General features: G+C 36.3%; 2 protein-coding genes across 2 annotated transcripts in view; one reads left to right on the top strand and one right to left on the bottom strand.

Annotated features, from left to right (window-relative positions):
- LOC124368055 (pre-mRNA-processing factor 19) overlaps positions 1 to 19,556 on the top strand; it is a 21,230-nt gene extending 1,674 nt beyond the window's left edge. The window contains 8 exon segments of the mRNA XM_046825328.1: positions 2,277 to 2,374; positions 2,376 to 2,561; positions 3,637 to 3,831; positions 5,928 to 6,113; positions 7,604 to 7,804; positions 9,353 to 9,497; positions 10,359 to 10,563; positions 17,122 to 19,556. Of these exon segments, the coding sequence (XP_046681284.1) occupies positions 2,277 to 2,374; positions 2,376 to 2,561; positions 3,637 to 3,831; positions 5,928 to 6,113; positions 7,604 to 7,804; positions 9,353 to 9,497; positions 10,359 to 10,563; positions 17,122 to 17,263 (1,358 nt within the window). The 3' untranslated portion in view covers positions 17,264 to 19,556.
- A 4,674-nt stretch (positions 19,557 to 24,230) lies between these two features.
- LOC124368056 (trichohyalin-like) lies at positions 24,231 to 25,298 on the bottom strand. Its single transcript, XM_046825329.1, has 2 exons — positions 24,794 to 25,298; positions 24,231 to 24,706 (listed from the first exon to the last, which is right to left on the bottom strand). Exons 1-2 carry the CDS (start codon positions 25,296 to 25,298, stop codon positions 24,231 to 24,233), a joined length of 981 nt encoding a protein of 326 aa, XP_046681285.1.
- Between the last annotated feature and the right edge of the window lie 1,957 nt (positions 25,299 to 27,255).

A 27,255-nucleotide genomic window follows, 5' to 3' on the forward strand; every position in this document is an offset into this window, starting at 1 on the left:
CGTGTAATTGATAAAGGCTACAAAATTATTTTTTTGCTATTAGCCTTACCGAGCACTTTAGAGACTGCTTACTAGTATAGGGTGGGGCAGAGTAACTTGTTTATTTGCAAAATTTATTGAAAAGAAAGTAATGAAGATATATGTTTAGTTCTATTTACATCACAAAATACAACATTTAAATTTTTACTCAGTTTTAAATATGACATCTGGCAGAATGTGTCCATTGTTGTCAACAACTGCGCTAATGAGACTCTGATGTTTCGTTCACCCTTTTCCATCATGCTGACTGGTATGTTGGTGATAGCTTGAAGTGTGTTGTTCTTCAGTTGAACCAGGGTCGTGATCATTATAAACCAGTGATTTGAGACAGCTCCCATAAAAAATAATCGCAAGAAGCTAAATCAGATGGCCGTGTTGACCAATGCAGATCAACCCTTACGCAGACAAAATGTCCAAGTCAAGTGTTTCCGTAAAAACTGGAATTGACACTCACGCTGCGTTTGATGTAGCACCGTCCTGCCTTCCACATCCATCTCATTGATTGTTGGTAAGAAAAACTCTTGAATCAGACGGATATGACGGTCAGTATTCTCCGAAACCACTTGTTCGTTTAATTTTTTTAAAACCATTAAATAGTTAAACTTTCTTCATATCATCAGTTTCTCTGAAATTATTTACGAAACTATATAACACCGACCGGAAACACAACCATGGGAGCGATATTAAGAAGGGGCCATGGAATGAAATTTGCACGGTAATGCTTGAGCATCCGTTTGAAAATACGCTGTAGCAGCGAGCGAGTACTGAATATAACTAACTGGTTAATAATATATATATATATATATATATATATATATATATTATATATATATATATATATATATATATATAATATGTAACGGTTTGAGAAACAAACACTTTATATAAAAGAACATTTATTTTATACGTTTAAATGTGAGCTCAATTTGTTTCTATGCAAATATCAAAGCGGTATTCGTTTATTTATTTTACTATTTCTCCGTCTCAATGTGTTACTAAAATCGTGGACTGTCGATTTGGGTAATTTACTGAAGACTTCGTCGTCGAACAATCGATTTTTCGGGCTTCTGCTGCAATATTATCGCGTTTCTTTGATTTTGCCTTCACTTTTTTGGCCAGCCAGTTGAATTCCTTTCAACGCACTTCCTGTGTCATGGAATTAGTCAAAAGCAGGGACGAATTGCTTTATCTTCTGCCGAAAATCAACCTCAATAGTTAATTAGAAACCGATGTAGCACACTAACAATCGATTTCAATAGTTCTGCATACCTCAGAACAACTGTGCCTTCAGTTGCGTCGTAAATATCAAACTATATAACTAAATAGCGGGCTGCCACCGCGCAGCTGTTTTGCGCATGCCAAGGCCAACGTTTCCTCCCATGCTACTCGGAAAACAAAACGTAACTAATTCAACTTGAACTTCAATTTGACGTTCAAAACGTTTAGCTATATAGATAGTTTTTAAGTAACGGCCATTCAAAATCTCGGCAATCTTCTTGGAGATCCTTTGCAGTGTAAATCCTGATATATATTAACCCAGACTGGAATACGATGACACAGCTACACAATGCCGTTCTTTCATCACGTTCAGACATGTTTGTGCATATGATTCACATTTAGAGCTTAATTTTTCTCTCAAATTTCTGGCACCTATCTCCCTTCCTAATTACTAATTTATTCCATAACAAACAATTTTTGATGCAAAATTAATGCACAACTTGCTGATAGACTTGCAGCCTCTCCGCCTGAATCTTGCTCTTGCACACTCGTCACTCATTCCGCCACTACACGTTCCGCTGTCCGTTCCTGTTTCCCTTCCCTACAGTTAAGTCCACCGTTCCCTGATCAACAGTCGGACCGTTCGTCTTATAACGTAAATGATGTTTGATTCCAACTGTTGTTCCGTTCCCTATTTGTGGTGGTCGGGTCAAAGAAGGATTTGTTTCGTATTTAAATATTTATTAAGAAAATATTTACACAGGTAATCAAAACACAGGAGAAACTATGATACACATTAAAAAGCAATCTGTGGTCCCCCCCCCCCCACCCCCCCCCCCCCCCACCCCCCCCCCCCCCCACCCCCCCCCCCCCCCACCCCCCCCCCCCCCCACCCCCCCCCCCCCCCACCCCCCCAGAAGAGAACAAAAATATATAAACTGAAAAACAGGAAGACAGAACTTGGAAAATTTTATTGTCTTTGTTCACAAGGTTAGTTTAATAATTGTGAAATGTTCCAGCAACCCCGGTGGTGAAGCCGAAGCCCCCGTCAGCCACTAGTATACCAGCTATCCTGAAGACGTTGCAGGACGAGTGGGATGCCGTAATGTTGCACAGTTTTTACGCAACGACAGCAGCTGCAGACTGCGCGGCAAGAGCTGAGTCACGCTCTGTACCAACACGACGCTGCGTGTCGTGTGATTGGACGACTCACTCACAAGGAGGTGACAGCCGCGCGTGAGGCCTTGGCCACACTCAAACCCCAGGCCGGCATCGCGCAGCCTCCCGCCGGTATTCCACAGCCTGTAAGTAATACCGTTACGTATTTAACCTTTTTAGTGCCATGTAATACTATCCATTCCGGTGCAAAATGTGCTGTCCCATTCTATTTAAAAAATGTAGTTTGAGGAAAAATGTTGCGGTGGTCTTCATTTTTCAACTTATTTGTTTCCAATTCTTTACCATGTAATGAATAAACTGGGTTTTCAAAGAAATATAAAAATGAAGATTAAAATATATTGTTCAAATAGCTAGGAAGTCTAACTAGTAAATTATAATAAGAGTACATATGAGTATGTTTTAATTTTATTTTTATCATATTCTGGTGAATAATGTCACTAGCCTTTGGCACTGCACTAGTTATCTATTATTGTTATTTTTATTGTAAAATTATTTAAAAGTATGGAATTGTATAGTTGTATGGAGCAGTTTCATGTTAGTGTTCAAAATTAAAGTTAAGATAGTTTTGTTGATACTGTAAAAATTAAAAAGTTCTTGAGTATTAGCTTTTCCTATCTCTTTTACCTGCAATTCAGCTGTGTTCAGTTGTCAAGTAACCAAGTGAGATGCTGTCTGAACCCAGCAGGGATCACTTCTGGCTGGTTTATAACTTCCAGTTGAACCTACCACTTAGCACAGCAAAAACCAATATGTCACTTAAATCTGGGTAACCTTTACATCACTAACCGCAAATTCGAGATTCTGGGGTGCAAGGGCAATTCAGTAGGTCTAGTCTACTGCGGGAGATAACTGTTAGTGTTGGTGGGGTTCGTTCCCTAAGTATCAGAGGTTCTTGCTAGCCTCAACAAGGAAGGGTGTGCCATCCCGTGTCTGCTTTGACTGGAGAGGCTGGTTCAGAGCTAGCCTCCACTTCTTCCGGGGAGACATGACTTTGAGATTAGTGCCCTAATTTTTCCTCATGGATCTCGATAGGAGGCGGCCCCTACCCCCAACCTTACCCATCCTGAATAACCTGTCACTCCAAAAGCAGTGGAAAGGTCTTATAGAGCTAAATGTATAAATTTCAAAAGAAAAAAAGAGATGGTGTCTAGGCATAGGTTCTAGTTGAGTTTTCGGCCACTCTAATAGAACTCGTTGCAGGCTATTGCGGTGGAAGCAGCTGGTGTTGCGGCCCAACCGACGGAGCAGGCCGGCATGACTCCAGAGATTATACAGAAGCTGCAGGACAAGGCCACGGTCCTGACACAGGAGAGGAAGAAGCGAGGTCGGACCGTGCCCGAGGACCTGGTGTCACATGACACAGTGCGCAACTTCCACACGTTAGCATCCCATCCGGTGAGTACAAGTTGGCATTCCTCAGATCTCACAAATACATGAGTGGGGAAGTTTGTGAAGTGTAAATCCCTATGTGTGTTACCTACATTGTCTATGAAACAATCTCAATAGGTCAATATATACCAAGTTGATCTTAAAGTACAAACTGTCATAAGGAGATTCTATCAAGAGGAGATGATTATTTCCCAAAATATATGTCTTTAAATAGTAGAGAGACATCTAAGCATGTAATAGTTGTAGTTTATAGTACGTATAGGTCTTTTTAACTGTTGGTTTATTTAGTTTATAAAACCAGATTTTTGTACAGAACTTTTGCACTTTCTAAGATGTTTTATAACCTATTTTTGGCCTATCTGACTGCTTCTTGTCTAGTCTATTTGCATTTAATTTTTAACCGAAAATGCTTGGCTTTTAATAAAATATTGTTATGAACGTATTTGGACTTCATATATTTGTTTATGGATTCTGGTCAGCCATTATATTTGGGGACAAATTAACAAGTCGAAAAACTAAAGTAAAAATTGTTACAGCTAAAACTCAAATTATCGGAGAGGAATAACATATTATAGACACCATTACAAGCCTGTGTTGTGACAAATAAACAGTTGTTGCCCAAACCCTATGATGGTGACAGTATCACGTAGCTGTTGCGCACTTTACAGGTGCTAACCTGACCACTTAGATCTGAGACATGTATAAACTTTATATGTCTATAGAAGATTAGTTTCTTGTGATAAACGTAATATTAAAATGATTAATTAAGATCTCTTTTCATTATTAATGAATAATAAATCCAGATATTTACGCTTACAATGGTATGTCTTAAACTAACATAAATCACTAACAGTAAACACTGTATCGCATTCACAATTCACAACAGCAACAACCTATGTTAGTGCCATAAGGTGTTATAACGAACAATATATATGCAACATCACAACTGATTATTTTTATAATATCAAAGCTTAAAACGGCTTGATAACCAGGTAGACAAGTTAAGTAATAACTCTATACTGTAATACATCTGTATTATTGGTAAATAGCTGATAATGCATATTCTCTCTGGAGGTACGAAGTTCGAGTGGAAGTGAAAATCAGTAATGACGCTGGAGCTATGAATGTTGAATTGAAGCTACGGAACTCAATATAAAACGCATTTTGGATCTATTTTAATATTGCCACCTTCAGTAATGACGCTGGAGCTATGAATGTTGAATTGAAGCTACGGAACTCAATATAAAACGCATTTTGGATCTATTTTAATATTGCCACCTAATATTTAATTTGCAGCTGATAAAGAAAAAAATTTCTTAAATTAGTACAGTTAAGTTTATAAAGCAACAATCACCTGTAGTGAAACGACTTTGAGTTTTATTTCATTAGAACAACATTACTCTAAGTCCATAATTTAGATCATAGAATTTTGGGAAATGTATAATTGTGTAGATATGGTTAGTATGCATCCAAACACTGTTTAGTTTTTCTGTAGAACTAATATTTTTTGAATATTTTAAGGATGAAGTATAAAAGATTGTTTTTCTATGTAATCAATAAAAACATGAAAAAAAACAAAAAATGCTTAGATGCATATTAATTCTAGTTCTAAAATGAGACATCTCTCATGATTCTAGAAGTAAACATAGGTAGTAATACTATTTGTAGTTTAACATTCTTCTTATATTCTTTTAAATAACACTTCCATTTAAAGATAACCTATAGTGTCAACAAAATAAAAACGTGTTATGGTTGGAGATGCTGCTTTGTTGGGTATATAAAGAATATGTACCATTTGTCAGTTAAGGATAAAAATGCCACTTTTTGTCAGTAACTATATTTTTATTTTTCTTAGATAACATGTTAGGAACATCTGGTGCTCATAAAAAGCAGTAGTTGTTAGTATCCTGGTCTTGTGTTAAAATACTAAGTTATGGCGATTTTATTTACTTGTTAATATAAACTCAGACTTAAAAGAGACAGTATTACTAACACAAGTCATCTATGTCCATCATTATTACAAACATCCACTCTATAGAATTATGCATTACAAATGTGATAGATTGTGAACTGGACACGTGTGGCTGACTGTTGTGTTGTAGGGGTTGCACAGCGCCAGCGTGCCGGGTATCCTGTCCCTGGACATCCACGCAGCAGACACCAGCAAGATCCTGACTGGAGGCAACGACCGCAATGCCACCGTCTTCAACAAGGATACAGAGCAAGTGGTCGCCATACTCAAGGGCCACACCAAGAAAGTCACCAGGGTCGTTTACCACCCAGAAGAGGTTTGTTTTTATGTCACGTTTGATTTTTGAACCATGTAGTATTTTGAAAGTCGAATTGACTTTCGTAGATAGTGTAGGTTTTTGTTGATCACAATAGCAACTTCCTCATAATTGGTTGTACAGGATCATCCATGAACTTCGTGAAGTCAAGTTTAAGTTGTGTTATGTGCTCTACTAAGTGTGAATTCAATTAGTTTATTGTTATTAAATCAAAAATAAACTCATACATAATTTTATTAAATGTGATTTAAAACGTACACTTCTCAGATACATGTACTATGCCATGTTTATACAGTTGCAAATGACACCTTCAACAAATATTTACACATTGAAATTAATTTCCAAGTAAATATATTTAATAAAATGATACAGACCAATGATATAAAAGTATAACACATTTTTATTCATTACTGTCACAAAAATAGAATATTAGCTTGATGGATGGAGGAAACTTTACCCCTTAGTGTGTGTGTCGAATCTAACTCCAGTTCATCTTTCTCTTCGCCTGGATTGCACTACTTTTTGTAGTCTGGGTGTCTCTGATGTCGAAAAGATGTGAGGGTGGGGGGGGGGTTCGTTTTTTTTTAGTGGTTTCATTCTTTGCTATGGATTATTTTTGGATCCCTTCAGACGAACATGACTCCAGATTTCAGGAGTCAAGTCTACAACAGCATCAGATTTCAGATGCTGCATGTAAGAGGAAGGTGAACTGTAGCTAAATTCAACATTCTCATTGAATCAGCCCTTCCCACCATAGCTGTGTTATGTCTTTAGATGTGTCAAAGTTTTGAACTGATTTTCCAATAAACTTATTTTGATTTACACTAACCAACTCACTTCTGAATAAAATGTTTAAAATGTAAGAGCTCTATAATTATTTTTTTAGTTTAGAATTTTATTTATTACAACATTTATTAATTATGATACACTTACTTAGCGATCACAATTAAAGAACTTCGTAAAATGTAAGAAACTTGTATTTATGGAATCCTCCAACACTCAAATCATTGTTGTCTAGCCACAAAATACTTTTTAGAGAAATTTGGTTACACCGCACAAATGGAATCACAGAATTTCTGGGGATGAGCAGCAAAGTAAGTAGGTTCAAACCCAAAACATACATCTGTCTGTAGCTAAGTGCTCTGGCCTTAAGGTCTAAGGTTAAACATACGCAAATCAATATATGGCATTGATTAATCCTTAAAAGGTAGTGATATATTTTTGAAACATTAATGGTAGCAAATGTCTGAAATCATATTATTTTTTCAAATTATCCATTGACTAAGCTTTTAAAAAACAAAAATAAGTAATAATACAAATTTTTGCATCGTGGTTGTCACCAATTTGAAATACTGTTCCCTAGTCTTTAGAGTGTTGCGGTGTAAAACAGGTGAACTACCAATCATATTTAAATTTTAATCAGAGGAATGATCTGATATAACTTCATCTATGAAACTTTGAAAAGTATCAACATCTGTGGTCTGTTACAGGATATTGTGATAACAGCCTCTCCGGATACCACTATCCGAGTGTGGGATGTGCCCAACTCACAGCCGCTGCAGTTGTTGCGAGCCCATGACGGCTCGGTGACTGGTCTCTCTCTGCACCCTACTGGCGACTATGTGCTGTCCACATCCACAGACCAGCACTGGGCCTTCAGTGATATACACACTGGCCGGGTGCTCACCAAGGTATGTACCATGGATGTCCAGGAGCGGCACATCATGAACTGCACATGTTGAGATTCTGGGGCGCAAGGGCAATTCAATAGGTCTGGTCTACTGCGGGAGATGACTGTTGGAGTTGGTGGGGTTCGTTCCTTAAGTATCAGAGGTTCTTAGTAGCCTCAACAAGGGTGTGCCACCCCCTGCCTGCTTTGACTGGAGAGGCTGGTTCAGAGCTGGCCTCCCCTTTTTCCGGGAGGACATGACTTTGAGATTAGTGCCCTAATTCTTTCTCATGAATCTCAATTGGAGGTGACCCCTACCCCCTAACCTTACCCATCCTGAATCTCTGGTCACTCCGGAAGCAGCGCTAAGGTTCTTTTGAAGTAAGTGCAATTTATAAGCTTCTTGTCCTAAGAGACATCTGATGAAGGTGGAATTCAACCTACTGATAAGAGCAGACTCTGTGGTGAAGCAGAAAAACCGGCAGAGCAAATGTGGTTGAACTGTCCTGTTATTAGTGAAATCAAGGTAAAAGATCCTTAGGACTTCCTGAGCACAAAGAAAATTAGAGGACAGGAACCCACAAATCTGATAGGCTTTTGTAGAAGTACATAAGTAAGGGAGATGCTATGGCCCTTTTAGGGTTTTCATTCTTTTCTTTCTTCCTCTACACGTGTTTCCTAAGTATTTATTGAACTTCTATTTCTTCATTTGATACTTTTCTGTTATGCTGTCAAAAGTTATGGATTATTTCTGATAAACAGCTGGTTTGTCAGATTTGTGGTTACATTTTTGGTTAACAAATAACGGACATTTTTTGAGAATGGAAAAGAAGACAAGATATGATCCATCATCTGTAACAATTTTCTTAACATGAAGCCATACTTTTTATTACCTATATCAATAAATTATATTCTCCTCAGATATTAACTTACTTCTTTTGTAATTTTGCTAAGTTAGAATCGTTTTCTGAACCATGTGGAAACAAACATTGTACATGTTTAAGTCATCATGAATAATACTGATGTGAACACTCCTGTGTTGTTTTTGACTGTACAAATGCACAATTGTCTTCAACATTATCACGTTTGTCGTCTTTGATGGGTGTAGAGGAAAGCATCTGTAGGGGTATCTTTAAAGTTTGTGCAATTCACAGTGTTTTATCATTTCACGAATACGTTTATGCCATTTTTAGACTGCCATCCTGTTATCAAGACATTTCAGGGGTCTGAAAAAGTGATGAAACAACAAAAATTACATCAATTAATTAACGAATCTTCTCTGCAGCTTTTGACTGCTCTAACGGAAAGAATGCCAGACAGCTTTTTGGTTTCACCAGTAGGGCTTCAAATTGTAAGAAGAAACATTTCCTGTTTAGCAGAATCCTCCTTGAATATAGTTAAACATTCCTAGCATTTTTTCTCTTGTATATTATTTTTATCCTTATAAGTAGTATATAAAAAACTGTGTCAAGACTTTTGTCTCTGATTAACGGTGATGATCAAATTCAGACAGTTCATAAAGTTTTGGTTACTTGTAGAATGAATGAACTGAAGCCTGCTGATGTTATAGGTGGCAGATGAGAGCTCGACAGGGGGTATAGCTCTGACCACGGCTCAGTTCCATCCTGACGGACTCATCTTTGGCACCGGAACTTCCGACTCGCAAGTCAAAATCTGGGATCTCAAAGAACAGTCTAATGTTGCCAACTTCCCTGGTGAGTCACATTTTGTCTTAGAAATTATAACAAATACATTCTACCTACAAATCCTGTAGTAATAAACAAAATAAACTGCACAAACACAAAGCACTCAAATTTTTATAAAACACTCTCAAAACTTTCTACAAAAATATGTTTTAGACAAAACTAAAAGATCAAGAATCAAGAATTTTTTAGATTTAGAAACAAGTAAATTTATACATTCTACCAGATTCTTCTTATTGGAATAAAATACTTAATTTATAAACAAACACTCCAGTAATTATGAAATTGTGTTTTTGTGAGACCTTTCGTATTCAATGAACACATCAGACCCACATAACTGAAATAAAAGTGGTTTTTATTTAGTTTTTCGTTGAACACGAAAGGCCTCACAAAAGTAAAATTTCATAATTTATTGGAGTCTTCATAAATTAAGTATTAAACACCTATTTAAGATTTGGAAGTCTCAATTCTACAATTTTACAATTTATCCAGTAATTCACACCGTTGAATGCAGTAATCAAATTTATCTCAGTTGCTACTAATTTATCTATTACAAATTACTAATTAGCTATTTAGTAGTTTGTCTGGATTGTTTGATACTGATGAATATTTTACTCAATTGTTTTGGTCTATCGTTATATAATAGCAATATTTTACAACCTTAACACAACCATAACAAAATAGCCATTACATTTTGTGGAAAAACTAGGAATATTACGTTTATTTGTTAAAAGCAATAGAATATTGTTTGGAAAAAGTAAAAAAAGCTTTATTTACATGTTAAGAATAATAATAAATAGTATTTTCTTGTGTCAATTAAGTTTATATGAAAAAAATATCTCGTGCTTTACTTATTGACATTTGAACTTTCAGGTCATTCTGGTCCCATAACAGCGATCTCATTCTCTGAGAACGGTTACTATCTCGCTACGGCTGCGGACGACTCCTGTGTCAAACTGTGGGACTTGCGAAAGCTCAAGAACTTCAAGACGCTGCAGCTGGACGACGGTTATGAAATCAAGGACTTGTGTTTCGACCAGAGCGGAACCTACCTGGCCGTGGCTGGCACAGATATCAGGTGAGTTCTTGTCTGTTGTCCGGAGTTCCTCTAATCATTAAGCAGCCATGTTGGGTAGTAAGAACATATCACACAGTTATGGTAAAAATAAATTTGGTTAAAACTTAACCCATTAACCACTTATCACGATACCATCTCGTGACAGCTGACACGGTACCAAAACACTGATCACGAGAAGGTACTGTGATGGCGATACACGTTATTAAAACGTTATTTGTTCAAACATTACGATGGGCTCAAATAATAAAGTTTACGTATTAAAATTAAACAAAAGAACATGTACTATACATATAAATATGTATTAACCCCAGAAAAACAATGAGAATCAAGATATAATACTATGACCTTGCACTGTTTGCTAGGATTTGTTTAAGAAAACCATGTTGCATTTTACAAAAATTAAAAAATAAAGATAAAGAAATGAAATAAAAATTTTCACCGTAAAAAATTAAATTTCCTATAAAATTACACAAAATCACCAAATATAATAGATTATAACTGTGTTTGTACTAAGAAAATTGCTTGCAATATGTACAAAACATTCAAATTTTTAAAAATGATTCTATAAATGAAAAGAATTTATATACTTCAGATGCTTATAAATTACAGTATATTATAACTGTTTAATTAGCTAACCTGTTTTAATAGCTCAGTCAACCAAATAGCAAAAATATTAATTTTTGTGAGAGTTTTGCTAAACTTTTGCAATTTTTGGATATTTTTAATGGATTTGTACAAGGAGGTTAGGTATAAGAATATTAAGTGGCTAATGGGTTAACCTGTTGACGAGTGCGCACGGCATTTGCCGTGCCGCTATGGCGGTCCATACTGAGTGCCTCATTGACCAGTGACAGACTTTTAAGGAGTAAAATAAAAAAAACTTTTAAATGTTAATAAATAAACTTGTTTATTATAGTTTAAATGTATATAAAAATACATTGTAGATTGTTAAAAGCAATAATCTCGTTTTAAAACTTTGCTAGTGTGTGATGCTGCTCAAAACAAGGATATATACAAAGGGCGACCTCACATGTTGAACATTCATAGCTGGTTTCTTTTCTTCTTTGTCCAGTTCGAGTGGTGTGTGTTTGCACACATAGCACTGCCTGAGTAGTTTACACTTCTTTGTGTCATTCTGGGGGAGTGGCTTTAAAAAATTGCGACCTTGGAGACGTAGCGGGTCTTGTGTCCCGCCTTTGTAAAATAGTTTTAAAAGATCACCAGGTGCCACCACGATACAGGACTAGCAACACAATACAGCGACACTATTAGGAACAACTGAAAAGTTCCAAAAATCTCCACTAGACGTCGTAAGTCAGTGAGAACGAACTGACAGTCATTAGTCTGCAACGGAAAATGCCGTGCTCCCTCATTTGGGTATGTTTTGCTGCACTCGTCAACAGGTTAAAAAGCAATAAAATTCTTGCTATTCTAAAATGGTTAATTTTAGCACTTGGATTGGTGTGTTAGTTCCAGCTTATACTTATGAAGAGATGTCTAGTTGTAGCCTATCATATCGTCTTAGCCAGGATGGTTTTAGTAGTAGAGTTTAGTCTCCTACTCCACTCCGGCTTGGATGGTACTCGAAGACAATGCGAAAGTACACAAAGTGTTGAAATCAGCTTTACTAGGCGGAGTACCTACTTGTTTGCTCAAACTTAGTTTCCCAAGTAAGCCAGGTGCACCCCTGTGCCTTCTGCCTAGTGAGGTGGTTTTTGGCATTGTTCATCTCTTCAGACACAGATAGACAGCAAATTTCAGCTGTCACTGTGTTACAACGTACTCAGTTGAAGATTGTCCACTTCGCACTTCATTGAGTACCAACCCAGCCAGTGTGGGAGACCAAACTCTACTATTATTATACTCATTTGTTCGTTCGATTAAAAATGGTGTGTAACTTACTTCAGTCGGCTTAAGATATACAGTTTTCAAAAGTTTAGGATCAAACCAAACGCTTTACAAATACATTGAGTCATTCTCGAAAACTTTACATAGGAATTAATTTAAACAAACTCTCCAATAATATAAAGTTTTTATTTTTGTGAGGCCTTTCGTACTCAATGAGAACAACTTCGGACTCACACAACTGAATAAAAGTAATAATAACAATAGTAACATAAACAATTTTGTACTAATTAAAATCATATGTCATTAAAAATACAAAGAGATAATATTCTATAAACAACGAACCTGGGCCTTTTCAAAATTCACCGTTACTTTATTTGATTTAACTAAATATCAACTTTATTTTTATATATGCTGTGCTGTCATAGAATATTATCTCTTTGTATTTTTAATGACATATGTTTTTAATTAGTACAAAATTGTTTATGTTACTATTGTTATTATTACTTATATTCAGTTGTGTGAGTCCGAAGATGTTCTCATTGAGTACGAAAGGCCTCACAAAAATAAAAACTTTATATTATTGGAGAGTTTGTTTAAATTAATATATAATTTCCAGTAAGAAAAGAGCTTCAAGAATGTATTTACAAAGGAAGTGAATGAACGTCTTGGTAGCCATTTTTAAGCGCTAGGTAATGGTGGTTTTGGTTGGAATGTGTCTAGATACCTTTTTTTTTGGTTGGAGTATTTCCAATGTATGTGAGTATGGTTTTATAAACTAAGAGCTGGTCAGGCGAGTAGCAGTAGTCAATAGATTATGCTAGGAGTTAGTAATGGTTCACCAGAATTCCAAATTCATAGTCTATTGCCCTGAAACTTTGTAATTAACTAAAATATGGTACTAACTTCCTTCTCAAACAATTCCATGTTTTGGAACTACCGTTCCTTCCTCAAGTGGTTAAAAAGTTATAAGTGCTCCACATGCGTTTGTCAAAGTTCAAAAATTAAAAAAGAAAATAACGAATAACCACCTTAGGATTGAACAATAGTTCAGAAACATGTAGTGGACATCTACAACATTTAGAAACTATTCACCGTAATTGTTTTGATTGCCAGCAGAATTCAGTAGTAAATTTGTAAATTTCATTTTGACGTTTTGTAGGAGTATACTTTTTCCTTGAAATATTTAGTAAATGATTTGTGGTGTGAGCAAATGAAAACAAAACTTGTTGAAAATTACTGCAAAGTACTTACCGCAAAAGTAGGTAAACATTCAGTCTTCAAGTTATTATGCTATAAGATAGAGCCATACAGAATAATGGATCAAACCAAATACATGTGATTGGTTATATAGGAATATTAATCCACAAACATTTAAATTACGTGTATAGCCTTGTGTTTATAAAGACTATCAAGTGCAACCTCAGGAGTCTTGAGTAATAGCCAGTTACAGAGTAGCATGTGGTTGCCACATCAAAAAGCTGGTGGCTACTGTCAAAATTAAAAAAAAAATTAATGTGGCCACAATACATATCAAAATATAATATTGCTTCAGTGCTCAAGAGCTAAGGCTATGTGTTTTGACAGCACATTGTGATAAGTGTGTTGAAATTGTTATATTTTGATTTTGCTTGTTAATAATGAACTTCATATATTTATAAATTCAGTAAAACATGTTACTCTACCGACTACCATCTAGGTTTTCCGGTGAACACAAACATGAATAGTCGTGTCATGACTAAAAATAAAAAGTAACAAACAGGTTGTCAGCATAGAGGCACAGTTTTTGTATAAGTTGCCTGCATATAAAAGTGATTAACATAATTTTAAGTCAACTGACGACCTGACCTGGTGATGGTCAGAAAATCAATGGAATTGATTGTAGATAAACATGAAAACAAACATGAAAGCGAGCTCTTGCTTGCGCAAAAATTCTTTACTCACGAGTTTCATTTGCAAGTTCAGTCTCAGAAACCCCCCATAGTCTTGACAGTAGTATACAATGTGATTACGTTAAATAGGGAAAGTGGATGCTTTAGGATTAAAAAGGTCATTTTTAAAAAAAAGGTCGTCATATAAAGTTTTTTTAAGCCACGATTTTTAAGCCCTGCTGATTCTGAATTAATTTATGAGTCAATTTTTGAATAAAACACACATGTATAAAATGAAGTGGCTTATTGATTATTGTAAAAATGGTAAATAACCACAACTTTTTTGTGGTTGTCCAAATTTTATTTTTTTGCATCACTGTATTCATCTCATTTTTTATATAAAACTTGATTTTGTTTTTATTTAAGATTTCCACCTAAACATCATGCAATGTGTTGTGAGGTGTTGCAGAACCACCAATAGTAAAATAAAAAGAGTTTTTATATCTTATAATTATGTGCAGATATTTATCATGACGTGTAATTGCATTATTATTGCACGATTACAATTTTCCCTTCCAAAACTTATGAAAACTTAAGTGAGGGAATGAAGGGAAAATGTTCGTCGTTACTTGTATTTTGAAACACAGTGGTTATTATTCAATTCATGCGCTGTTTCCACACTAAATCACGCGTGTAACCAAGCTAAATTTGTAATGAATGACCCTTCAGTGGAGGCTCATTAGTCAACTGGACTGTGTGACTCGCACCCTGGAGGCCAAACCATACAGTGGCTAAATAACTGGCCACACTGGTGGAGGGGTCTAACGTAGGTTTTAACAAACAACCATGGCAAAGATTGTAGTGATGATTTAGTATGGGAGTTGTCACTATGTTAAACTACTAACATTTAAAAATAGTTTGTCTCTGATTACTTTTAAAGGACCTCAATTCTAAATGTTATTGAATACTCATAAAGTTACATAGGGGCCAAGATTGTTTATAACTTGACCAATAGTCCAGCATGGATGGTAAATATAGATAAACAAAACCTGTGAAAAAAGGTTTTATGTAAAGACGGTAAATAACTTGGCATTTCAAAATTTACTCAGAAACTGCAAAAAGCATGTGCCATTTATAGCTGAAACTTTATAGAATATTAAGGAAGTTATTCAAGATTGAATTTGTCTCATAATTGATTGGGATTAGACTATGAAAAAGATGGATAAAGATTTATTGACAGTCAAAGTAGGAAAGATTCAGTATTTAACAGTATTTAATCTTCAAAAGGTTAATATTAAATACATCATTCAATAATATCTAAAGCAAATTCAATATTCCTATGCAAAGGGGTTTGCTAAAATTTACCCTTGCCGTATATATTTTTAAATTTTATAAAGTCTAACTTTTTAAATTTTTATTGTTTAAATAAAAAAAAATATACAGTTTACTAGAAAAAGGAAAAAGTGTTTGGATGTATATATTTATAGCTTTAAAATGAGGGATAATTAATTAATTAGGGAGTGCCCATGGGAGCTCTAAGTCATTGGACTTTGGGTCTGAGTTAGAGCTAGCGTGTGTTCAAATCCTGTCTGTGATCGTTGCACTTTTTATCAGTACAATTAACCTTGTACTGTATCGACTCTCCCCCTTATTCTGTTTGATAAGATCCTCGCACAGGCCAGTAGTCCATGAGGGAGGAACAGAATAAGGCTTAAAAGGGGATCGGTCTCTCCTCTAAAAAAAACAAAAAAAATCAAAGCCCACGAAAGGCCATTGTTCTTATGGGGTAAATCTCAAGGTCATTACACTATATCTTTATTAACATTACCTCTATTGAAGTTGTACATCCACACGATATGGTTTCATGTGCTACATCATGTGAAAACCAACTTTTATCTGATATCAACAGTTTTTTATTCGGTAACTAAATGTTCAGGTGATGTAGATTAGTTTTTATAGACGAATTTGTTGTTGTTCTGGATGTGGAAGCCCCTTGTTGTATGCATCAATGTCTTGAAGTTTTAATATTAGTGTTGATGTTGCAGTTCCAAATTAAAGTTCAATTAATTTTAAATGTTCAAATTTTATTTTTATATATATAATACATCTTGTAATCAAAATGTCTTCAAGTAGTTGCTGTGGATGCATCATTGTGTGATAAAATTATTAATATTTGCTCACCTGTGCGTCATATACTCGTATAGTGTATAATAATGTAGCAAGATAAAATTATACTTATAGTAATTTTTTAAGTTCAATGATTTAACTCTTTTCTTCAATGTGAATTTTTTGAAATAACACTTTAAATTTTACTTTAATTTACTTTGAAGAGAAATAACTGATTCACTTATTAAATTTTGATTAAAAATTCTTTATGTTCCTAAGATTTCAACATGTTATTGCAATTAAAATATAAACGCAACTTAAAATACAACTCAGACATGTTATGATCAAATACAAATTTAAACTCTCATCCCAATTTGATTTGTTAACGTTTCATTTTGAAAGCACACAATTCTAAACCAAGCTGAGTATATTTATCTTTTATCCTCGTGATTTTGTTCTTAACTTGCCTTCTTGGCCTACTTACATGACTTACATACCCCTCGCTACTTCCTGTCATTCTGATGAAGACCTAATTTACATTATTATAGATGCAGATTTAGTTTATATCAGTTTTTTTAATTAATTTGTTTATTTTAATTTTTTTAAATTTATTCAGATTGGATGATGCGGTTGTGATTTCCGATTGCTGATATTCCCAGCCAATACTTACTTACAAGTATTATTTTGTGATATTACTGGTCCGTTACACAGGTGACATATAATAACGATGTTCCAGGGTGTACCTCTGCAAACAGTGGCAGGAACTGAAGGTGTTCAACGATCACACGGCCATGGCGACCGGAGTGAGGTTCGGCCGGAACGCCCAGTACATCGCCTCCTCCAGCATGGACCGGACACTGAAACTGTACGGACTGTGAGTCCCGCAACCTCACGTGTGATGGACATCTGTGTATATATTAGAGATAAGAAGACATGGAGTGAATTGGCTGAGTTTAAAGTGTACCTAGATTATGATTATCCTCTTTCCACAAAGTGTAGGATAGACAGGTTCAATGATTGTTTGGGTGTGATTGAAATTACATTTTTCTGTAAGCGTACGTTTTTATGTAAGTTAAAAATATTTTAGTTCCCGATTACTGTAAAATTTATGAGTTTATCTTTACAATTTTATAACCTGAGACAAATACTACATCATAAATTACTTTAACGTACACGAGGGTTATTATGAAGTTTGTGATTTGTGGAAGCATATTATACTAAGTTGTAGTGTTTAATTTTGTTTCGTTTTAAGTAATTAGTCATAATTTAAGTGTAAACAAAAACTGCCAAAAAATATTACTCTCTTAGTATTAACAAGATTTCAGGTTTTAAACTACGCATTAAGTTATAACTTACTATGCAAAATTAGTGATATAAATAAATATAGGAATTATGCTAAGGTATTTCCAGTCCAATTTTAGGTTTTTTCACACAATATGAGGATTCTTCTAAGAAAGAAATTTATCATCAGGTGCACAATTTTTGATGGGGTCGAAATGGGTTCGTTTAAATAAGATTAAAAAGACTAAGTAATAAATATTTTCACACATTGTGTTTTTAGCTGTTCATGTTTATAACCAGTGATCTGACACGTAAATAATGTTTATGTCACTATCAGCCAATGTTATGAATAGGCTGAAAGCCCTAATTTTCAGCCAAACAATTGGTCCTTATATGGTTAGCTGAAGCTGGTTTAACTTTTATAGTACAGTTTGTCTACAAAGTCATGTCACACTTTATTTACAGAAGTAACAGTAAAAGAATAAGATGAACATTTGATCAAAGAGTACTTTAAATGGTTTAAGTCATTTTAACTTAGCCATGAATAGACCTGAAGAAGTCCAAGCGAACTTTGATCTCCTCCCATGCCTTGATCAGATCAGAATTTCTGGGTAACTGATTCAATCGCAGCTCGGAATCGTTGCTTTCAGCATCAATATTTTGAATTTGTTCACTATTCACTTTAACAAAGCCCCATAAATTATTGAAGTCAAGTGAATGTGATGGACAAGTCTTCCACTCAACTCGACCAATCCAACTTCCAGGCAACTTCTCGTTCAAAAAATCACGAACAATTCTGTAATAGTGGGAAAATCTCCATCATATTAAAAAAATCAAATTTCCATTTGATGAGCATAATGTTCTAACATATCAAAATAAATTAATCTGTTACTAGTGTTTTTAGCAAAGAAAAATGGACCAATAAACAGTCTCGGGAAAGAGCACACCGAACGTTTATTTTAGGCGAATCACGATGATGTTACAAAAGACGTTAACCAGACATTTCGAGATGACAACTAAATCAATAAAAACAAAACTTTATAAACTGGTGTCTTAATTCACATCTGTTTCACGTACAAGTAATCAATAATAAAGTACTTATAAACAATTAAAAGTGTAACATGGCTTTGTCGACACACTGTACTGTTTAATGATTAGTTGAAAGTGTGTCAAGCTAAAATAAATATGATTGAGATAAATTATCGTTTGATATTTTTGAACCTTATCCATCTTCTTTCCCATTTCGGCCCTCCCATCTAAACTTGTTGTGGTTTATGACTAATTTCTTTTGTAAGAGAAATTCCTGTTGATTTTGCGGACAACTAGTTTGTGACTTATACAATGCAAATTGCTCTTAGCTTCTTATCTTATTTGTTCTGATTGTCTATTCACACTTTTTAGGTGTTAAGTTCACGCCATACTAGCCCAATCTAATGCTTTAATAGATTTACAGTATATAGTGAGGGGAAGGTTTTGTATCTCTGTCTGAACTCTTGTCCAACTTTCAATTATCGACTTAATAATTTGGCCAGACAATATTCACTGTTAAATACGGTATTGTTTGGGAATAAGGTAATTTGTTTCCTTAATTTAAATGCTATTTTATTTTATTTTGTATTCTGATTGGAACTGTTAGAGCTTGAATATTTACGTAATTAATTCATTGCATAGTAATTTATTCTCGATAGAGCATACAATAGTTGTTGAGAATTCATTCACGCCAATTCAGTAATGATTTCACACCTAAGTTTCTAGTTCTCTGAACTAAACATTCTAAACACTCAAGTGTTTTGTTTTTAATTCATGAATTTGTTATATTTAGTCATACAATTTTATATCAAGTATAGGTTCTTAGCATTTGATTCAAAGTCAATAAAAGCAAGACTATCAGTGGACTTTTATTTAATATCCTGTTTGTGTGTTGTTATTCTATAGAGCACTGGATGGTAGATAATGCTTTTTAGGTTCTTCTTTTATGGGGCGGCCTATTGCCATGCACTTAAACCTCAAAGGCCTTTTCCGTACTCTGGAAGCACACCATGAAGCCGACCCGTCTACGTTTTCAGCAGTTGTACAAACCACTGTAAACAACTGATCAGGTCCTCCTGGAGAAATTCACCACCCTTGTCCAAACTACTAAAGATGGCGTACCGCTCCCTTGCTATTGCAGGGCTGTCAAAGAGCAGGTGTTCAGCAGTTTCCTCCTGCTCGTCACACATTCTACAGAGCGGACCCTCCCGAAGGATACCAACTCTGTGAAGATGCTTCCTCAGGTGACCATAATCAGACCCATAACCCGAGAAGGCACCGATCTACTTAGTGAGAGAAGGTCAGATTCTTTTTAGGTTACAGCAGTGTTGGGGGTACACAATCACAGAGTCAGGTTTCTCCAACTTATTCAGACACAATTAGTATTTCCATTAATTTTTGAAATATTGATGTGGTCATGAGAGAATATAGTGCCTTATAGTGCTTCTTTGATTCATAAAAGTGTACTATTAGGGTAAAAGAAATTGAAGATTCAAGCAAAATAGGTTTAGAAGAGAAAGTTTGCAAAAAAATGTATTCTAATTTTATCTGGTACAATACACATAAAAAAAATCATGAGCATGGAAGAATTTACAAAATGGGAAAGTACTGGTAGTAGAATTGCACAGTATAATTTTACGTGTGTTCCTATTTTTTAAAAAAAGAGGAAATTACCTGGGAAATGTGTAGCTAATTCTCAAATGCACATACAAGGTAAGTTGTGGAAACTTTATAAAATTTAAAAATCTGCACAAAAAGTGTGTTTACATATATAGAAAGTGGGCAAGTTGAGTATTTGACAGTAGTGATTGGATTATAGTAGATCTACTAGTCCACGTGTTCCTAGTAACTCTACTTTTTCTATAAACTGTACTTGTTACTTTAATTTCTGCTATCATGGTTAGAGTAATTATAATCTATCAAGTACTATTCTGCCTACACTTATCAATCTGACTTCAAAATGAGTAATAAAAAAGTATATTTATAACAGTTAATTTAATTTTCATTATCGTTTTTGCTAAAAGTATAAGTTTTTATAAATGTTATTTATTGATTCATGTAGTATCACTTTTGCACAACTACTATTCTCTTCAACCAACAGGTTCTACCTTCTAAAACTTTGAAATAAAATATAAGTTCTTTGAAATGATATAAAAATAAACTAAACTAGTTATTTTTACCTTTCTTAACTTTGTAACAAGTGAACTGTCCATTTGTGCTCATAGACTTTTAATTTTAAAATCTTGGCCAAATTTTTTTTATTTTGGCAATTAAAATGTACTTAATTTTTTGTAGAATAAACATCCCTCAGAATCTGGAAGATAATGATTGAAGGTTAAAATAAAAACCAGTTATAGAATAAGGAATAATGTATAAAACTTTATCAATCACCATTTTTAACAGATAATAATGTTTATGAATAAAGAAATCTTTTTTGAATATGGCATGAATATGGGGTGACGTTCAGAGGCCGAACTTATGATCTTTGGCATCCATTGGATTTCCATTCTTTAAAAGGTAGATTATAGGATCCTCGAAGAGCAACTAACATGTAGCAATTGCTCAAATCCTATGAAAAAAATGTTAAAGAAAGGAAGGGAGATGAGGGGTTAGGTAACTTTTTGGAGGATCGAAGTTCAAGAGGAAAGATCTATTGTTGAAAGTTAGACAAGAGAAACTACATAGAAAGTGTAAGCCTTTGATCTTTGATAAATGCTTATGCGAATCACACCACTGACTGCCTGGATGCATAACATTTAACTAGTTTCAATAACAGGAAACTTAGATTATATAAACAAAACTAAGTCACCTTCTGATGTCCCTATCTCAAAAAAGGAGCCTAATGCTCCTGTTACGATCAAACTAATAAAATTAGTACTTTGGAGTTAAGGCTGATTTAACCTTTGTAATATTAAAAGTCTCTGCAGTTTAGTACTTCTCTTCTTGTTAATTCCAAGAGCTGCATGGTGTGAAGGAAACAGGATTTTTCCGGATATGGTTTGTTTGTGAAGTAAACAGTGTTTCACTCTGCTGCCATGGTAGTGTGTCACTCCCTTGCGAACTATACCCTTGACTCTGCACAGATGCGTTTACATGACCAGGTATTGCATTTATTTGTTTGTATAATTAAAAATGTCCATTGACTCTCCCGCTGACTGTGGGATCAGATTAGCCACTAGATTTCTGAGCAAAAAAGTTAGGAATTAGCTGACATTCATTGACAATCTGAAATTTGTGGCAATTCAATAAAGTCAAACAGTAGTGAAAAACGTGTTTGTCATGGAGTTGTTTAGCTTCTTGAAAATGCTCATTTGCACTGTGCTAATGCCAGCGCCCAAGGTCGAATCACCAGTGCCCAAGGTCAAATCACTTGTGCCCAAGGTCAAATCACCATTCCCAAGGTCGAATCAGTTGGTACAATTGGAAACAATTGGAACAACCATTTTCCAGTTGTGTGATTTGCCCCATTCTGATTATCACCTGCCTATGTGATAAGTTCTATTGGAGCAAATGCAATTTCATAAATGCGGTCTCTGGTGAATACCTTAGTCATGGCAGATTTTCATGGAGGTTTTTGAAAAGCTTTTTCCCTAATATTGATAACTATGTAATAAATTTATTACATATCATTGTAATGTGCAAGATTGGTGCATATCACGGTGCAACTCCTTAGCAAACATAAGAACGTCCAAATACAGTTCCAGAACACATTTATGATGTCTTAAAGGTTAATGATTTCCTTGGAGAAGATTCCCAAGCTACTGTTATTGGGGGGTATTTAGTATCTCCTAAACCCCCAGTGTGTCACCTCCCTCCAAAATAATCTTTTATATATGCCAATGTTCTGAAGTGAGATATCTGATAATTGCTTAATTGTTTTGGGGATTAAAGCCAAGACTTGTATTACAGTAGATGTATGTCTCTATGATCAGCTTGTTTTAACATTCTAAGCTGTGGCCTGGTGACAGGAAATTAAGGTTACAAAAGGCTGGAGACTACTGAAATGTGAATTTGATATAAAATCTGCCATCTCTTGGGTACAAGTATTAAATACAGCAGGTTATCAAAAGGTGTCACTTTTTTGTATTGAACCATTTCCAAAGTTTTATTACTCCTGCTACAAAAGTAAAATTGAAGGAGCCTGTATATTATCATTGTACCATTAACAAGTCTTCAGCTGACGTTAATACTTTTTAGTAAAATGTTTACTATATGAGCCGTTTAATACTAACTTGTGTGGTAGGCAATTTGATCTATTTATGGAGTTTTGGAATCTTTTCGCAAAATATCCCTTTTTTACTATCTTTGTATGTAGGTATATTTAGTATCAGTTCTTTTGTGTGTAAAGACTAACTCGATAGATTATTTTTAATTTCCCTTGTTATCTGATGCTTTGCATTCAGTGATGAAGACATTAGGAGCAACAAGCTTAAATTATCCAACTTTTTAATATCAATCTTTCACATTCAGGTAGGCTTTGAATAAATATTTTTGAATTGAAATAGTAACATAAATATCAAGGAACCGAGATTTGCTTGGTATTTTTTGTGGTAAATCGTGTTTTGGGATTCATTTTATGATATACTTGTCCGCAAACGATAAAACTGTAATTGCCATGGCTATTTGTTGTTCTGCATTAAAGGATGATAGAGCAAGAAAAGTTTGTTTCTTATTTTTTTTATGAAACTTCCGAATATGGGTGATGGTTAAAAAGAGACGTACTAATTCATTTGAACATTTTGGTTGCTCTAAGAAAAATTTGTCCATGCAAACAACAGTCACCAAAAGAATTTTTATCTATGCGATTAGCATTTCCCCGTTCCTCAGGAAATGCAATGCACCGCAATGAATACACAAAATTTCAAATGGTCCTAAGGCGTGATATTGCACAGCTGCAGTAACGGGACATTTATATGTTGGTAATTACTGCCGCAAATCTTGCAGACATCGCTCTCGTTGCTCGTCATTTTCAGTAGCTACACGTTATGTCGCACACTGCCGCAAATCTTGCAGACATCGCTCTCGTTGCTCGTCATTTTCAGTAGCTACACGTTATGTCGCACACTGCCGCAAATCTTGCAGACATCGCTCTCGTTGCTCGTCATTTTCAGTAGCTACACGATATGTCGTACACTGCCGCACATCTTGCAGACATCGCTCTCGTTGCTCGTCATTTTCAGTAGCTACACGTTATGTCGCACACTGCCGCACATCTTGCAGACATCGCTCTCGTTGCTCGTCATTTTCAGTAGCTACACGATATGTCGTACACTGCCTCACATCTTGCAGACATCGCTCTCGTTGCTCGTCATTTTCAGTAGCTACACGTTATGTCGCACACTGCCGCACATCTTGCAGACATCGCTCTCGTTGCTCGTCATTTTCAGTAGCAACACGTTATGTCGTACACTGCCGCACATCTTGCAGACATCGCTCTCGTTGCTCGTCATTTTCAGTAGCTACACGTTATGTCGCACACTGCCGCACATCTTGCAGACATCGCTCTCGTTGCTCGTCATTTTCAGTAGCTACACGTTATGTCGTACACTGCCGCACATCTTGCAGACATCGCTCTCGTTGCTCGTCATTTTCAGTAGCCACACGATATGTCGTACACTGCCGCACATCTTGCAGACATCGCTCTCGTTGCTCGTTATTTTCAGTAGCTACACGATATGTCACACACTGCCGCAAATCTTGCAGACATCGCTCTCGTTGCTCGTCATTTTCAGTAGCTACACGATATGTCGTACACTGCCGCACATCTTGCAGACATCGCTCTCGTTGCTCGTCATTTTCAGTAGCTACACGATATGTCGCACACTGCCGCAAATCTTGCAGACATCGCTCTCGTTGCTCGTCATTTTCAGTAGCCACACGATATGTCGTACACTGCCGCACATCTTGCAGACATCGCTCTCGTTGCTCGTCATTTTCAGTAGCTACACGATATGTCGCACACTGCCGCACATCTTGCAGACATCGCTCTCGTTGCTCGTCATTTTCAGTAGCTACACGTTATGTCGTACACTGCCGCACATCTTGCAGACATCGCTCTCGTTGCTCGTCATTTTCAGTAGCTACACGTTATGTCGTACACTGCCGCACATCTTGCAGACATCGCTCTCGTTGCTCGTTATTTTCAGTAGCTACACGATATGTCGCACACTGCCGCAAATCTTGCAGACATCGCTCTCGTTGCTCGTCATTTTCAGTAGCTACACGATATGTCGCACACTGCCGCAAATCTTGCAGACATCGCTCTCGTTGCTCGTTATTTTCAGTAGCTACACGATATGTCGCACACTGCCGCAAATCTTGCAGACATCGCTCTCGTTGCTCGTTATTTTCAGTAGCTACACGATGTGTCGCACACTGCCGCAAATCTTGCAGACATCGCTCTCGTTGCTCGTTATTTTCAGTAGCTACACGATATGTCGCACACTGCCGCAAATCTTGCAGACATCGCTCTCGTTGCTCGTTATTTTCAGTAGCCACACGATGTGTCGCACACTGCCGCAAATCTTGCAGACATCGCTCTCGTTGCTCGTCATTTTCAGTAGCACACGATATGTCGCACACTGCCGCAAATCTTGCAGACATCGCTCTCGTTGCTCGTTATTTTCAGTAGCTACACGATATGTCGCACACTGCCGCAAATCTTGCAGACATCGCTCTCGTTGCTCGTTATTTTCAGTAGCTACACGATGTGTCGCACACTGCCGCAAATCTTGCAGACATCGCTCTTGCTCGTTATTTTCAGTAGCTACACGATATGTCGCACACTGCCGCAAATCTTGCAGACATCGCTCTCGTTGCTCGTCAGTCATGTGTACACTGCGCTTGCAGTCAGTAGCCACACGATATGTCGCACACTGCCGCAAATCTTGCAGACATCGCTCTCGTTGCTCGTCATTTTCAGTAGCCACACGATGTGTCGCACACTGCCGCAAATCTTGCAGACATCGCTCTCGTTGCTCGTCATTTTCAATAGCTACACGCTGTGTGCTCGTTTAAAGGTATTAGATAACAGGTGTGGAACTTGGGCATGAATAAGAATGCAACAAACTTACCATGGTTATTACAGCCACTTTCCACTAAGTGCGCGTGGGAAAATCTAAGAGTACCACAGACCACTCTTGCAATCTGGAGTCCACATCCGTCTGAAGAGATAAAAAATAGGTGACGAAGAAGCTAAAAACGAACTCATTGCATCTTTTCTGTACCCTTGACACCTAGACTACAAAATTAAGTGTTCTAGATGAAGAGATGTTCTCATGGTTTCATCAGTTTGTATAATAGAGTGTGCTACGGTGTTTTAGGCACAATCCCAGTATATGGTGGAGCAACTGTGTTTTCTACACATAACGTAGTTTTCTACGGTTTAGGAGGGTTGACAATTTTGAATGTTGAGTTTAGCTCTACTTCACCTTATGCTTAGTGCACTGTGCTAATGCCCCAGCGCCCAAGGTTGAATCACCAGCGCCCAAGGTTGAATCACTAGAGCCCAAGGTTGAATCACTAGAGCCCAAGGGTGAATCACCAGCGCCCCAGGGTGAATCACCAGCGCCCAAGGTTGAATCATGAGAACCCAAGGTCGAATCACCAGCGCCCAAGGTTGAATCATGAGAACCCAAGGTCGAATCACCAGCGCCCAAGGGTGAATCACCAGCGCCCAAGGGTGAATTACCAGCGCCCAAGGTTGAATCATGAGCACCCAAGGTCGAATAACCAGCGCCCAAGGGTGAATCACCAGCGCCCAAGGTTGAATCATGAGCACCCAAGGTTGAATCGCCAGCGCCCAAGGTTGAATCATGAGCACCCAAGGTCGAATCACCAGCGCCCAAGGGTGAATCACCAGCGCCCAAGGTTGAATCATGAGCACCCAAGGTTGAATCACCAGAGCCCAAGTTTGAATCACCAGTGTCAAAGGTCGTATCATCAGCACTCAAGGTCGAATCAGATGGTGTGATTGGAACAATAATTATAACATACACCTTTCAGTTGCGTGATGTGCCCCATTCTGATCACCACCTGCCGCCTTCTATGTGATCAATTCTATTAGAGTGACGCGACTTCATAAATATTGTGAAATATTGCATTTGAAATACGTAAATTGTTTCCTTTATGAAATCATGATGTGTAATTTTGAAAATTTTTAAAGAACTTTGCGAATGTTTGTAATTTTAAAGTTTTGAATTTCTTAGATATAGATTGAGTTTTTTTTTTAAATTTGATATTCTTGGGTCTGCTATAGCGTTATTAATATTGGCATACTAAGAGTTAATGTATTGTGAATTAAAAGTTAACTCTCAGAGATTTGAAAGTAATAATTTACTGTTTAAGAGATAATCTGAAAGCATATTAAATTCAACTATAAACTTGATAAAGGGAATTAGAGTTTACAAGTTGAACAGTTTACGTGTTAGAATCGCGTACATGCGATCTTGTGGTGGGCGGTGGAGAAGCGGTTGGGGGGGGGGGTTGTGTTTGCGTACACATTTAACAATGGGAAAGGGACATTCCTAATTACTAGGACAGGATGTAGATCTCACAGTGG

The sequence above is a fragment of the Homalodisca vitripennis genome, chromosome 8 (assembly GCF_021130785.1).
Source record: "Homalodisca vitripennis isolate AUS2020 chromosome 8, UT_GWSS_2.1, whole genome shotgun sequence".
NCBI lineage: Eukaryota > Metazoa > Arthropoda > Insecta > Hemiptera > Cicadellidae > Homalodisca > Homalodisca vitripennis.